The sequence below is a fragment of the Podarcis filfolensis genome (genome assembly GCF_964270895.1).
Source record: "Podarcis filfolensis genome assembly, chromosome: 2".
In the NCBI taxonomy this organism is placed as follows: domain Eukaryota; kingdom Metazoa; phylum Chordata; class Lepidosauria; order Squamata; family Lacertidae; genus Podarcis; species Podarcis filfolensis.
The window spans coordinates 50,579,596-50,595,869 of record NC_139605.1 but is presented as its reverse complement, the minus strand read 5'-3'; the positions used below and the strand labels follow the sequence as shown (position 1 = coordinate 50,595,869).

The following is a 16,274-nucleotide window of genomic DNA, read 5'->3' as shown; positions in this document are numbered from 1 at the left end:
GTGACTCACCAGCACGCGGCAGCCAGTCAGCGCGGCGTTGCTCCGCCGGGTGTCACCAGGCGCCACGCACCTTCCTTGGTTTCTACTTCCTTGTTTTTATTTCCTCCCTCCTTTTCTCTGTCTCCCAGAGCTATGCTGTTAGGCAAGTGGCTTCCAACATGGGGCACCCCACACACACTGGGGGGCAGTTTGATTTTTAACGGGGGCAATTCGAGAATGAATTAGACCAAGTTTAGGCTTCCTCCACCTGAATAGGAGTTCACTTTTTGAATAAGAATTATAGGTGGGGTCAGGATTTTAGAGATGCTTAGGTGGGGCATGGCCAAAAATGGTTGGGAACCACTGCTTTAATATTTTTTTTAAAAAACAGATCAGGGCAGCGGCCCACCCAGTCCAGCATCCTGTTCTCACAGTGGCCAAACCGCATGCCCTGTGGGAAGCCCAGAAACAAAAGTGATACCCAGCAGCTTGCTTTCAGAGGCGAGGCAGGACATAGCTGACAGAGCTGGTACCAACTGATAGACTTATGCTCCCTGAACTTGTCCCATCCTCCCTTGAAGCCACTGGTGCCTCCTTTGGGAGCGGATTCCATAGTTTTAACTATGTGCGGTGTTTTCTTTTGCCTGCACCGAATATTCCAACATTGTGGACGTCCACAAGTGCTTATGTGAAAGGAAGAAACGCTTTATCTGCTTTCTGCATCATTTTGTACATCTCTTATCATGTCTCCTTTTACTTGCCTTTTCTGTAAACTGAGAAGCTCAGAAAGTTGTAACCTTTCCGCGCTGGAGAGTTGCTCCATGCTATTGATCACTGTGGTTGACCTTTCTTGAGTGTTTTGCAGCTCTACAACATTCTTCTGGATGTGAGGCAACTGGAACTGTACACAGTATTCAAAGTGTGGACCAGGATTGGTGTTAAATGCTCATAATGATATTTCTCTGCAAGGGGATTGCAAGGATATCAGGATAAACAACCAGGTTAAACCAAAAATGCAAGTTCAAAGCTTTATCATCTTATAAAATGTTATACAGCTTAGGATGGTATTTCTGTTGTGAAGAGAAAACCTGGAAAGTGGAACAGAAATTGGAATGAAGGAATTGCCCTACAACAAAACTAACCCTAACACACACACCAAGAAAAGGAAAAATACACACACAAAAAAGAGGATCCTGGCTAGGGAGTCTTCTAAAGATAGGAGAAACAAGGCAGGCATGAGATCAAAGCAATGAGGTCAAGTTTTGACTTTTGAAATGTCTACTGTGCAATATTCTCAGAATTTCTTCTTGTGAATTGGTTCTGAATTGTCATTGATGGGAGACTTTATGCACATTTCCTGGTGAACAAAAGTGTTCCCTGCCCCCCGCCCAGAATCCATAATGCCAATTGGCTTGAGAAAATAGCATTCTTCCCTGCCAAGATCCAGGTTTTGATCATCTTTATATTTTTATTATTTTTATTTCATTTCTATACTGCTTCATTTTAAAAAATAAATAAATTTTACTACCCACATTAAAACATGGCACAAAACATGTCACAAAGCAATCAAAAATAAAATATTACAGAAGAAAGTCAACTATAAAGTACATCCAAAGCAATATAATTTACAGGATACTAAAATATTATCTCAAAGATTTCAAGGCAAAACATTAAATTGATGCAGTCTGAAGAATAGATGTAGCCATCTGTCATGTATGATCTAGCTGAGATTCCTGCATTGTAGAGGGTCGGACTAGATGGCTCTCAGAGTCTTTTCCAACTCTGCAAATCTATGATTCTGTGAAAAGAGGTAAAGTACAGAATGCACATTAAATGCAGCAAAGTTAGCGGGGGGGGGGGAATACTTTAACGTTGCAAAAGAAAACATGACTAAAGGTAGTCAAATATAAAATGCACATTTAAAACAACACAATTAGCAAGAGAATATTCATGCAGATAGAACACATCTGCAGCTGTTGTTGCCAATCCTGTGAATGGTGGTTCGTGGTGGGTGGTGGCTGTGGAAGCCCAGGCTCGATAACCTGAGTCTTTACTAAGAAACAGCCAAACTGGTCTCTCCACATGCATAGGAACTTTTCTTAAAGTAGAGAAGAATTCAGATTGCCTGCATCACCTTTCTTCACCCTTCCTGTAAGCTAAAACCACTCTCAAGCTCTTACACACCTCCCACCTCTGGAATGTGGTTAGCTCAGACTTTTCCCAGGCTAAATCTCCTGCGGAAAGCCAAAAACTTCAAAAACACAGCTTTACTAATAATGAAATGATAGCATAGAATTTGAGAGTTGGAGACATGTTTTAAAAGCATTAACTATGCATATATGAACCAAAAAGGCCTCTGACAAACAATAACTTGCATGGTTAAATAAGTTGGCCCTACTGCTTCTGCTTAGGGTTGCCCGTATAAAGAGAAAAACCCTTCCCTTCCCATTCTAAAACCCTGAAGCTGTGTTGTTAGGGAGCCTTGGTTTTCAAGGCATTAAGGGAACATGAGAGAAATGTTCTGAATCGCCCACAGTCCTCTTATCTTTGGAAGAGGCGCTTGCACATGAAATAACAGTGTTACACTCATTGAAAGGATCTTGTTTGGGAGAGGCAGAAAGAGCAACATCAAAAGTTTGCAAGAGGTTTTGTTTGGATAAGTGTACAGCTAAACATGCTGGTAACACAGAGAGTGGATTTAATTGGAAGATCTTCCCACTGTATTGTGATGTAACCAATGGAAGTGTAGTTTCATGTATTTTAAATTTAAAGCACTATATAAAGTACCGGTATGTTCCTTTGTTAGATGGGGGTCTTCTCTCTTCATTGTGGCGGTGGGAGGGGGGAATCCTGCTACAGCAGTAAATAAAGATCACCCTCCTAGTTGTATTTTAATCATGACAGCTGAGCCTCTTCTAAAGACCATGAGTTGGAATCAACCATGTATTTGCACCCACAGAAGCCAGCGCAAGGATCCCTGCTAGTGCAACAGAACTATCCCTCCTCTCCTTCCCCACCACACCTTTCGCTCACACACATACTGTGGGATGGGTTTTAATAGGTAGGTGATTGCAATTTATCCCTCCAGGCTCCCACATATGTGGGCTAAATAGAGTTTTAAAATCCCACCGTGGACAGCAAAAATTAAAAGCACAGGAAATAGATTGTAAAATATTGTTTTAAGCAAGCCCAGCTATGAAGTAAAGTGGCTCTCCCTTTCTCACCCTGCTTCACAAAGAATCAGGAAACAACTTGGGAAGTAAGTTTCAAATAAGATTTACTTACTTTAAAATCATGCATTGGTTCACAGCAATGGCAGCTGTAAAAACTATGCAGGCAAAATACTTACATTCACAGTATAACCAGTTTCAGGCACATACCTAAATCTGGAGCATGCGCGGGGTACACCTGCCCTTGTGGTTGGTCAAAGAAAGGAAGGGGGGGAAGAAGGAACAGAGGGGAAATGACATCACACAGAGTGTCTGCCTGTCAGCAGTACAGTTCTGTGGCCTTAGCCCTTTCACATGCTAACTAGCTATAATATGCATTTGTTAGGTTTGGCTGCTAATCTCCCACACATACCACCCCTATTTCCCTAATATCCATCCTGAGAGGAGGAATCTAAGTTCTTCCATCCTACCTTTTGAGGACTGGATCATAAACTTTTACTTTGTTTTCAATATATTCTGCAGCACCATCTAATCCCTAAATGAGATAGCACAGCAAGTAGAGTGAAAGGACCTGGACAAACTCCCCCTCCTTCATGTGTGCACAAACGCCAAGATGAAAAAACAACAACGGTGCAATTCTAAAGCTTCCACAATCCTTAAATTACTGCCTGGTCCAATCCATTATGCAATCTTTCTGAGTCTGTATGCACATGGTGGAGGAAGAGGAGTGCTGGGGGAGCACACCGCCCCCAGCAGCGCAATCCTGGTGGGGTGACATTGCGGCTGTCCCCCCCACCCCGCGCGCTGGGCACCACGCCCCTACGGGCAGTGCACCACGCACCCAGGACGTGCGCCAGCCCCACCACCGCCTGCTCTCCGTCCCCGCCCCCCCCCCCCCCGTGCCGGAGCATGAAGCTCCGTCACTGTCTGTATGTCTCTGCTTCTGTAGAACCAACAGGGGCAGAGAGTACTAGATGTTCCAAACCCCAAATAACTATGAAGAGAGAGAATTGGGAAGTGAAACTGACCACCAGTACACCATGCCTCAAAAGTGGCAACAAAGCGAGTAAAAATAAACAGGGGAAAATAAACCAAGACCGCAACCCTATGCACGTGTGAGTCAATAAACCTCACTGAATTTCTGCAGAGGATTGAAAAGCTGTGGAAAAGTTGATTTTTCTGCTAACAGCAGATAGGAATTACTTTGCTTTCTTTTGTATTTCAAAGGTTAGATTGCCCCTGAGATTCTCCCACCTCTTGCTATGAAGGTTTGATCATGTGGAACTGAAAGCAGAGGTGGGTCATTAGCAACGCAGATGAGCATTCTGGTTTGTGTAAATTTTGCTTTCTGATTACACCCTTTATGAAAATAAAAGCTGCCATAACCTTCCTGGAACAAGAGCCTCTCTCCAGCCAGCTGCTCCAAGTCAACATCACAGAATCTTAGCAGTTCATTATCACATGATTACTTCAGCTACTTAAGCAGCTATGCACACAGTCTTTGTTTTGTTGTGAATGAATCGCTTTTCACATGCTTCAAACTGATAGGTTTTGAAGCAATGCAAATAAACACTCAAATTGTATCATGAGAGAGAGAAGACATTTTGGAGTTTTGCCATAAAAACAGGAGTGTATTGTCACACATTAGAAATGAAAAGATTTCTTGTGGCAAAGGTTTTCATAGACTAGAATAGAGCTTACCTCAATCAGTGTCCGGGAAGAAGAAGAAGAGTTTGGATTTGATATCCCGCTTTATCACCACCCGAAGGAGTCTCAAAGCGGCTAACATTCTCCTTCCCTTCCTCCCCCACAACAAACACTCTGTGAGGTGAGTGGGGCTGAGAGACTTCACAGAAGTGTGACTAGCCCAAGGTCACCCAGCAGCTGCATGTGGAGGAGTGGAGACGCGAACCCGGTTCCCCAGATTACGAGACTACCGCTCTTAACCACTACACCACACTGGCTCACCAGGGACTGGCTGGGAGCTGAGAAATGGCTGGAAGGGCCAGCCACGGAATCCTCAAGGGAAACTCCAGACTCAGAGCCTGGGGATTGGTGGAGGGACAATGAGAAGAGGTCAGAGGGAGAAGATTGGGAGGAGGTGCTGGAGGGACAACAGGGTTTAGTCAGCAAGAGAAACCAGACTCCAAGGCTGAAGGGGTGGGGGTCAAGAGGCTGCTGAAGTATCCTGGGAGTCTCCCTCTCTGGCTGTGACCAGCTCCCTTTCCTACACAGGATAATGAGGGCAGAACCAAGATTGGAGGTGCTCAGACACAGCTTGAGACTACTTGGGAAACATCTGGTAGACGAAGACTCTTAGAAGTCATGGTAGACGGAGACCTTCAATCCTAGCAACTCTATAGGTGCAAGACCAAATGGGGAGTGTTGCCGAGTTGCCTGCTGTTTCCTTGAATAAAGATTTACTTCACTGACAACTGACTCTGTTTCTTTGTGCTGACCTGCAACTGACTCCAGCCTTGACAATCAGGTAAATACAGTGCTATCCTCAGGTGGCAGATCTCAGCATGGATATAGAGAAAATAAAGATCTGAGAGTAAGTCAATGAGGCTTGCTGAATTGTCTATCCACACCTCAATTTTTTGCAAGGTGAGCACAGTGGCCATTTATAACAGTAATTGCAATAATATAATCTTCCTAGCTTTGCTATACCAATTTAACACCATGGTCTTGATTGACTGAGTCCTACATTAATAGAATCAAAACTGCTGACCAATCAATTTCACACCGAAAATCTCCCTTGATATTTTTTTTCAGTGCTGGGAAGTGTGATGACTTTGAAGTAGACCTCGGTTCATGCTGTCTCATTGGTTCCTAAGGCCAAACTGGTGGTCCTGCATAACATGACATGAGAGATCTTGACTGGCTCCCCAACATCTTTTCCATTTCCTAAAAGCCATGGGGAAGCCAGCTGGGACCAGGGCCATGTCACCAGCGAAGCAGCTTTAATTATTTCTCCATGTACACATGGGCATAGCCAGGATTTTTGTTGAGGGGTGGGGCAGCCAAAGTTGTTGAGCTTCTTTTAGGAAATCAAAGTTGGGAAATCAAAATACCCTGTGAAGAGGACATTACAGGGGGGCTGGCTTCTGCTGTGCGGGGTGGGGTTGCAGAACCTCAAATAACTGAGTACTTTCAATGCTTTTCAATAATGTTTGTGGATCTAGGGGGGCAGCTGCCCCCCCCATGGCTACACCCATGCCTGTTCAGATGATCCCCTCATAGTCACTATTAACCACAGAGCACTTGTCTTTTGCAATTATGATTTGCACTTTACGAGTAATAACACCTCAGAGGGGACTGAGATATGCATCTGGTTTAAGCCCCCTCCCATAGTGCCACAGTCCAAATCCAAACTATTCCAGGGTGAGTTTCTTGAAAAAAAATAGACATGCATCCAGTTTTGGATGGTCTTAATCAAATGTCATTTGGCCCTCAACATTGCTGTTTTTTATGTTGGATGTGTGACCATTTATATTTGAAAATAAAGATTGATGTTTTAATTTTGTGATTGACCTGCAGCATATGTCACATTAGAGATTCATGGGCCCCTGACGGTGATTGCTATTCAGTGCTGTAATAGAGTTGTCTGAGTGGATATGAGGATGAATCTGGGTTTGTTGCAGGGTCTAGACTCATCTTAACCTTAGCTTCACAGTAACACAAATTAGTTCACAACTTAGGGGCTAATCAGTCTGGCAGGTAATGATGCTGAAGAAGTGAGGCTGGCAATGTTTGTGTTGCCAGTCAGTATCTGCGTTATAACAGTGTGAGTAAATGTGCTAAACGTGATCAGTGTAGCTGTCTCTTTCCTGGCTGTTCATTATAAGAAATAATGCCCATAAATTTGCAGTTAAGGGGAATATTGGGAGCAAGTTGCAAGTGTGAGTAGAGATGAAACCAAGTGTATTTAAGTAGGAAAAATATATATAAATACATTGCACTGATACAAGGCCGGCTTGCCTTTGTTATTGTGAACTGAATAAAGAACTTAACTGTTGTTAATCCCTATATATACATTGTTATGAGTTTGGGGTATCAATCTGGATGATACCCTGGGTCTCTTCCATGTGATTCTCTGTATGCAGGGTAGAATCTACAACAAGAAACCAGCCAAACCAGTTCCATTAAGTTAATGGCTTCAGCTGGCCAGTTAAGCACTGCAATTTACAGGTCCAAAGAGGTTGCCATAGAGACAAATGGATGGGCCTTTCCTCACCTCACCTGGCTGGAAGCCACATCATCCTAGGATAGGATTGTCATAAAAGCAGGACACCTCAAAATTGTTTAGCTTTCTTTTAGGAAACCACGAAAATCGTTGAGCTTTTTAAAGACACATCCAAAAGTTGCGATGTTCAAGAAAGAGACATGCTTGCTCTCTGCTGGACTTTGGGGAGTGTTAATACTGTGAGCTCAGGTTTTACATATGTGTAAATAAAACCATATACAGTGGTATCTTGGGTTACAGACACTTCAGGTTACAGACTCCACTAACCCAGATATATTACCTCGAGTTAAGAACTTTGCTTCAGGATGAGAACAGAAATTGTGCAGCGGCGGCAGCGGGAGGCCCCATTAGCTAAAGTGGTACCTCAGGTTAAGAACAGTTTCAGGTTAAGAATGGACCTCCAGAACAAATTAAGTTCTTAACCTGAGGTACCACTGTATAGTACCTTCACGCCAACATAACTGAACCCTGAGTAAGAACAGGAAGCCCTGGCATCACTCGTTGCTTGGAGATAGGGTTTGCACTCAACAATATATACATATCCAGCCTTGGGGGTGCCACTTTCTTCAGCCAGACAGAGTGAGTGAGTGAGTGAGTGTGTTTGCATTCACACATGGCTGGTGCATATTTAGAACAAAAAGGCAAAGAACAAATGCTACCAAATTATGCATGATGTGCAGAAAGAGACATTTCCTTCTCTGCTTTCACTAAAACCAGGGGTCAGCTGATGAAGCTGAAGAATGGAAGATTCAGGATGGACCCAAGAAAGTGTTCTTTCGCACACTTAATGTATTCAAAGTATTGGTACAAGTTCTGGGGTGCCCCCTAGCTTGGAGGACTTAAAAGGGGACTAGGCTAACTCATGGAGCTGGAGCTAAGCCTTTCAGGGGCTGCAGCTATCTATTCCTTTGGCAGAATCTGACGCAGGATTAGAGGTTGCACTGCCCGCTTTACGAGTCCACCCTCTTCTGTATTTTAAGTAAACATATATCTGAAAACATCCTTATCTTGATAAGGAAACTGACCTTGTGGAGGTAGGTAGAGCCAACTGTCTTTTAGCACTATGAATTAGGGCTGCAAAGCAATGTTTACTTACTCCAACAGCCTGTAAACCAGGGGTCAGCAAACTTTTTCAGCAGGGGGCTGGTCCACTGTCCCTCAGACCTTGTTGGGGGCCAGACTATATTTTGGGGGCAGAAATGAATGAATTCCTATGCCCCACAAATAACCCAGAGATGCATTTTAAATAAAAGCACACATTCTACTCATGTAAAAACATGCTGATTCCCAGACCGTCCGCGGGCCGGATTGAGAAGAGGATTGGGCCGGATCCAGCCCCCAGGCCTTAGTTTGCCTACCCATGCTGTAAACTAATGACAAAAATTTCCTGACTTAATCAGGCACCACTTTAGACAAGATGCTCATTGTGAAAGCTTAGGCTGGGCCACGCAATGTGAACCATGCGCTGTGTTTACTATATTTTACATACTCTCCTCTCCAGCACTGGAGGGCTTCACTACATTGATGCTGTGTTACAATGACCATAATGGTTATAATAATAAATACAGACGCTGATTTTATTCTATAAAAGAGCAAACAGCAGTTCAGCATCTCAGAGAAGGCTGCTTTATTTTCCCCAATCCATTCCATTCAATCGAGACTCCATTCAAGTCTCAGGTTAAAACTGCACACTTCCTGGTTGTTGAAATTACAGGAGCTGCAAAGTGCTCGCAGTCCACCAGATGGCAGCAAGACCCCAAAGCAGACTCAAATTATCTTGCGTTGTTCAGTGTCCAGCAAAAGATATCATGAAATCCAAGGGAAAACTTTGAACTACTAATGATTGGTTTTAGTGTCCTTGTTTGGTTTGCCTAGCAATGGCACAGAATAATCAGTGCACTCTTTTTTAATTAAATAAAATATATCAATATTTATTTATTATCATATATTTATTCGTATAGTCTGTATCTAATTAGTATAATAAGTGCGTTGCTTACAATAAGCACAGCTGCCTAGTATGCTTTGCCACCCCTTTCAGTGATGTTGTTCAGCTAGTATGAATGTGGTTCTAGGGGCAATATGTTCCACTGGTGCTCAGTATCAGAAAATAATTGTTGTTTCCAACAACAGCAATAAGAGAATCCTAGAGATACACCCACTGGAAGAGAGGATGTAAATTCATAGCCCGAAGTAAAGGCAGCCTTGAAAAGAAAGATTATGAAAATATATTTGACAAAGATACTAACGCGACATCTGAAATTGCACATGCTAAAGTGATAAAGCACCCTCTGACACCTTGCCCTAACGGGTGGAGGAAGAAATAACTAAAATAATAATAAAATGCTACCTTCCAATAGATAAAACCATGCTCAAAGTGGCTTACAACATGAAAAGATTTACATAAGTACAAAAGTAGTCATAAACAACAAACAAAATACATCAAAAAGCACAAGACAAAATTCCCACATAAAGCACATTAAGAGCTAAAAACAGGATACAATAATTATTACAGGCAGTGAATATTTTGTGTGGGGTTCTGTACCTTGCCCTGTGTGCGTCGGTGGAGAACACATAACCCTGCCTTGCCCCGCTACACCCCTTTATACCCTGCCCTTTTCTGGGTTCAAAAGGACCTGCATATCAGCGGTCACACGCCAATTGGACACATGCAAAATTGGCTCTGCCTGTATCAACAACAACAAATTAACAACCCCCCCCCAAACAATACTCCAACCCAAGAGTCCGATGGGCAGCCTTAGCTTTTGTAGCTGGAATCCATCAATCCGGCCTCACCCTCCCAAGCCAGATGGGAAAAGGCTGATAAGGCAGGGAGCAGGTCTTCCAGGACTCACAGCCAATGGATACAGGCAAAGCCTGTTGTGAGGTGCAAAGCTGTGGCATTAAAGGGGCAATTGCGAGCATCAGTCTAACTCCCCAGATAACAAGGCTCTCCTGCTTCTATTCCAATGCATCTCCCTACCCCTAGAGAAGACTTTTTACATGTACCTGTGGAGGAACCCCATTGTGTCTGCTGTGCAATCCCTGTGCATTGCAGATGAAATTGCAGCATATTCCTCTGTAGGACAGTGGTCTTCAACTGGTTTGTACCCAATCTGGGTCATATCCAATCCAATGCTCCATGAACTATCTCCTTTTAAACAAACAGAAAAGAAAAGAAGATGGAGAGAGAGCATGTCGTTTCCTGCCAGAGTACAATGAGAAGCCCCCTTCCATTCCCCCACATACAGAAGCCAATCAGCCTTGCAGATGGATCATACTTCAGCACAGGCCATGGGGCGTGTCATCCCCTGTACCTGAAGAGAGCAGGCTTGGTTACAGGGTGCAGGGTACACACAAACTGCCCTGTATTTTGAGCCCTTGCCACCACTTGCTCATTGATCTGCCCAGCACCTGCCTGCTATTGCTCAAACAAATGCTGTAATTCAGGGAGTGGCTGTGCCAGCACGCATTGCATGAGAATGGCAACACGTGCCCCTGCATGATGCCTGCCGTTTTGTGTGGCCAGGTGTGTTGGGTTTGCTCTCTGTATGGTGAGTGAGCTCTACCAGGTGCCCTCATCTATACGGGTAGCCAAATTAGGCTTTCCTCTCACTCGGGCACTTGATGAAATACAGGGGTACCTCGGGTTACATACGCTTCAGGTTACATACACTTCAGGTTACAGACTCCGCTAACCCAGAAATAGTGCTTCAGGTTAAGAACTTTGCTTCAGGATGAGAACAGAAATTGTGCTCCAGCAGCGCGGCGGCAGCAGAAGTCCCATTAGCTAAAGTGGTGCTACAGGTTAAGAACAGTTTCAGGTTAAGAACGGACCTCCAGAACGAATTAAGTTCTTAACCTGAGGTATCACTGTATAGTACCTTCACTCCAACATAACTGAGCCTGTTATGTTATGATAACTGTAGGATTCAGACTTTATATTAGTGGGACAGTACATCTCCCCCACCTCTGTGTAACATGGTGTTTAATGTACTGATTTGATTGGTAAAGGCTATTCTCTAATGACAGCACTTGCAGGCTCCCATTGTTTCCCAGTTTTTTGTGTTTATGCCACATTTTTAAAGACTTGCCTTGAGCCAGTGTGGTGTAGTGGTTAAGAGCAGTGGACTCGTAATCTGGAGAACTGGGTTCCTGTCCAGCTCCTCCACATACAGCTGCTGGGTGACCTTGGACTAGTCACACTTCTCTGAAGTCTCACAGCCTCACCTCACAGAGTGTTTGTTGTGGGGGAGGAAGGGAAAGGAGATTGTTAGCTGCTTTGAGACTCCTTAGGGTAGTGATAAAGCGGGATATCAAATCCAAACTCTAAACCTCTTTTGTTGACCACCAGCATTAAGCTTTCAATTTTTAAGTTTGGAATAGAGTAGTTGCTTTGGAAGACGAAAATCAGGTATCTGAACAACATGACCAGTCCAACAAAGTTAATGCTGAAGAATCATTGCTTCGACATTGGTGATCTTTGCTTCTTCCAGTATACTGGCATTAGTTCGCCTGTCTTCCCAAGTGATATGTAAATTTTTTCAGAGGCACCGTTGATGGAATCTTTCAAGGAGTTGGAGATGGCGTTTATAAGTGGTCCATGTTTTGCAAGCATACAGTAAGGCTGGTAGTACAATAGCTTTGTAAACAAGCATTTTGGTTTCCCTGCAAATGTCCTGGTCCTTGAACACTCTGCACTTCAGTTGGAAAAAGCTGCACTCGCAGAGCTTAGGCAATGCTGGATTTCGGCAGCAGTGCTGGCCCTTGTGGAAAGATAACTGCCCAGGTAGGAGAAGTGATCAACACTTTCCAATGTTACACGATTGAGTTGGATTTGTGGCACTGCAGAGGGGTTGTTTTGTGCTTTTTGGTACGGTACTTTGGTTTTTTGAATGTTGAGCGATAGGCCAAGCTTTTTGTAAGCAAAGATATTTGGGATAGTTTCCCCAGATTTGGAGATACTGCAAGCTCATCTCTAATTTGTTTTTCCAGGATTTGTGTGAGGACCTCTGCAGCTACGGGGGAGTTGCAGTTAAGGAGATGCTGATAATGTTATTTCCAATGCAATCCATTAGCTTCTTTATCTTTTTGAAGTGTGGTACCGTCTGTTGTTATAGGGATGCGGGTGGCGCTGTGGGTTAAACCACAGAGCCTAGGACTTGCCGATCAGAAGGTCGGCGGTTTGAATCCTCACGATGGGGTGAGCTCCCGTTGCTTGGTCCCTGCTCCTGCCAACCTAGCAGTTCGAAAGCACGTCAAAGTGTAAGTAGATAAAAAGGTACTGCTCCGGGGGGAAGGTAAACGGCGTTTCCGCGCGCTGCTCTGGTTCGCCAGAAGCGGCTTAGTCATGCCAGCCACATGACCCGGAAGCTGTACGCCGGCTCCCTCGGCCTATAGAGCGAGATGAGCGCCGCAACTCCAGAGTCGGTCACGACTGGACCTAATGGTCAGGGGTCCCTTTACCTTACCGTCTGTTGAGCGTAGGGGGCATATGTCATGATTTATTGGCCCATAGATGGTCTTTGTGGCTTTAAAGAAACTGTGCATCATGTGTGTCAGCTAAGTGAGGGATCTCTTGAGCTTTTTTATCCACTGGGAGTTCTTTAGTTCTCTGGTTCTCCTCAGCCTTAGGGCTGGCATAAGTTTTTTTTCCTTAGTGGCGCTGTTTCTATCTCTGCCAGATTATTATTAGCATTAGTAATAATACTAATCTGGGTGAAATATACTCAGAGTCGCAAAGTGATTTCATGCTCTTTATTCAGCTCATAGTGTTGAGGAGGAATGAATGAAAGTCCCCTCAAGGTATCTGCTTTATATACATTATTTACACAATGGGCTGCACATGATTGGCTAATTCCGGAATTCTACTGTAAGCCAATCAGGTTGTGGATTCACTTCTATCTGGAGCATGATTGGGTGGTTCCTGCCAACCAATCATACTGCTGCATTCTGAATCCTATTGTTCTAGGACCAATCAGACTGCTGCCTTTTGGATCCTATTGTTCTAGGACCAATCAGACTGCTGCAGTTTGGATCCTATTCAACTCAGTACATAACACTGGGGTAGCGGTTTGGACTAGGACCTGGGAGACCTGGCTTCAAATCCCCACTCAGCCATGAAGTTCGCTGGGTGACCTTGGTCCAGTCACAATCTGTCAGCCTAACCCACCTCATTGGGTTGTTATGGGACTAAATGAGGCAGGGGATGTGGAGGGGGAGAAGCGTGTACTGGGAGGTACTGGGAAGGTGGGCTCTAATAAATGCAATAGATGAGACAATGCCTAGTTTGTGCTAGGTAATTTCCACAGCAGTGCCTTTAAGCAAACTGCACACACTCTCTCTCTATATATATACTCTCTCTCTCTCTCTCTATATATATACTGTGTGTGTATGTATATATATATACAGTATTCCGTTTTACCGGAGGGGCTGACACTCAGGCAGGCCTTGACCCCCACCCGCTCCCCGCAAGCCTACAAGGGACGCCCCCGTCCTCTTTCCTCGACGCCCCGCCCGCTGCCCCCCCGCGCTCCCTCCGCCGAAGAGCGGCCCTCCCTCCGGGCGGACCCCGCTCAAGCCCCTCCTGCTCCAGTCGGCAGCAACCCGGAAGCGGGCGGTGCTGGAGTCGGAGCCGTTTCCTGCCCGGGAGACAAGCGGCCAGGGTGGGATCTGTTGCAGCGGACCTGATCCGGAGCCATGACTCACCAGACCGGCATCCACGGTAAGGACAGCGGGGAGCCGCTCACCCCCCCCTTGCCTCTGCGCCTGGGCAGCTCCTTGGCGCCCGCCCGGACCCCGAAGGCTGCCCCGAGCGGCCCGTCGGACGCCAGCTGCCCCTCCACCCGTGCAGCCGCGCCCCGCTCCGTATCTGCCTTTCCTCTGCCCTCCTCGCCCCAGTGCCTTGCTCGATGCAGCCTTGCATCTCCCTTTGCAAGGCAGCAGTTAAACGAGCTGGATCCTGTTGTTGTTATTAGTATTATAATCCCGCTGTCTGTTTGGAAAGGGATGCTGCACTAGCGGCGGCGTCTGCTCTGGGGAGGCTTCTGAAGCCCAGGGGCATCCGTGCGAAGGTGGCTGGCTGGCTGGCTGGCTGGCTGGGGGACATGCCTTGAATTGAAGGCTAACTGGCTGCCTTGGAGCCCGGAGATCTCGCAGGCTTCTGGTGTTTCGACCTTGCACCCCCCCACAAGGCAATGAATGCCCCCCTGAAGCACCATTTCTCCCATATGCCTGACTAGCCCGCAGTCACCTGAGAGTATCCATTTTCTTAGGTGCTCGTCCAATGGCTGTAAAGAACACCAGTTTTCCTTAACAGAGTTTGCACAGTTTACCTGGAGCGGTTGGTTCTGGGTAAAAGCTGGTATATTCTTCATAGCCCCTTGCTGGCTTTCACTCGCCTGGATTTTCCAAAAAAAAACACCACCACCAAAGCCCGGTGTGAGGATCATCTTTCCTACCCTTAGACCCCACAGCTGCATATGTTCTGAATGACTGTGGCTCTTTGGGAGCCCTGAAATTCCTTTAGCACCTTCTCTTTTACATGTGATTTTCACATTTGTGCAGCAGCTTCTTTCCTGTAAACGCTGCAAAGGCACTCCACAGCACTTGTTTTGATGCCAAGCCTGAGACGGCTGCTTCCTGAGCTTGTATTTCTCTGCAAAAGATCTGTAGGTAGCAGCTCTTCTCACCAGAAATGTGTCAGCCTTTCCTCTGCTTCTCCATTATCTCTTAACATGTTCAGCTCCGCAGCATGAATCATAATTGCAGGAACCATTTCCCTTTCTGCGTAGCAGGCAGCTCCTTCGCTTCACTGTTTCTCTCTGTCTCTGCCTTTAGCTTTCGCCCAGGGATCACACAAAAGATAATCACAAACATTAATCTTCTCAGGTTCTTTATGCATGCTACGATGTTGCTGAAATGCAGCACAGGATTGCAGCATAGGATGGCAGTACTTCAGAAGGCAAAGTGATGCAGAATGTACATTACTGTAATTCATTAAACAATTTGGTATGATGTATGTGAATTGTACTGATCAAATTACTGGTAACCATGGCAAAAAAAAACTATGTTCTTTTCCTCCTATTTTTAACTTCTTACGAAGAATTTCCATAGATAAAATCAGGATGCAGAATGTCACCCCAGGCCTAATCCAAACCTAGTGTTGTTTCAGTTTTAATCCTACAAAGAAAATGCAGGTGTCTCATGTTGCGAAAATCTTTGCAGGCCGCAATAATCCAAGAGGGATTGATTGCTATGAGGATACAATTTGATATGACAGAACAGCAAGAAATGTGATTGGAACCAGGATAATTTCTTAAGAAAGCACTCTGCAAATGCTCTCCTAGGTCATGTTTACACACCCATCTTTAACCTTGAACTATTCTTTTGGGTGGGTTGGATCTCTGACAAGAGGATTTTCAGGGTTATCACAAAATTATGTTTCTTAGGAGTGTGATAAAGTGATGGCCAGGATTTGTAAAATTAATTCATATTTATAATGTAGAAATACTGTTAAGGTAGGTGTTGGAGTACCTGAAGACCTGGCTGAATCAAACATCTGGATTTTACTGTAGGGAACAATTGTATGGGTACTGGTAGCTTCCAAACTCTTTTAATAACTGTTGTCTTTGCCTGTGTAATTCTGTAGTGGCTGCAGAGATCTTACAATTTCAGTTCATTTAGCAGCAGTAACAAGTTATTGGCCTCTGCAGCCACAGCAGATGCTGTGATTCACCAGCAGTTTGACCTCACCACCAGAGGTGCACTCCATTGTCTCTTGAGACAGACGACTGCCAACAGCAAGCAAGTCCTCTTCAGCTAAAGCAGATTCGGCTTGCAAGTTAACACTAGTAATTTAAGGGTCCTTCATTAGTTTTGGA

General features: G+C 44.9%; 1 protein-coding gene and 1 long non-coding RNA gene across 5 annotated transcripts in view; one reads left to right on the top strand and one right to left on the bottom strand.

Annotated features, from left to right (window-relative positions):
- Nucleotides 1-960: 960 nt before the first annotated feature.
- On the bottom strand, nucleotides 961-15,312 carry LOC310757880. Its single transcript, XR_014545535.1, has 3 exons — nucleotides 14,727-15,312; nucleotides 10,402-10,546; nucleotides 961-1,777 (listed from the first exon to the last, which is right to left on the bottom strand). It is a non-coding gene; the product is annotated as an uncharacterized lncRNA (long non-coding RNA).
- TWF2 (twinfilin actin binding protein 2) overlaps nucleotides 13,904-16,274 on the top strand; it is a 62,172-nt gene continuing 59,801 nt past the window's right edge. For 2 of the 4 annotated variants that reach the window (XM_083603509.1, XM_083603507.1), the window contains exon 1: nucleotides 13,960-14,116. In XM_083603509.1, coding sequence (XP_083459635.1) covers nucleotides 14,092-14,116 — 25 coding nt within the window. In that variant the 5' untranslated portion in view covers nucleotides 13,960-14,091. Of the gene's footprint in view, nucleotides 14,117-16,274 lie in introns of all 4 variants that reach the window. The other 2 variants (XM_083603510.1, XM_083603508.1) reach the window with 2 other exon arrangements.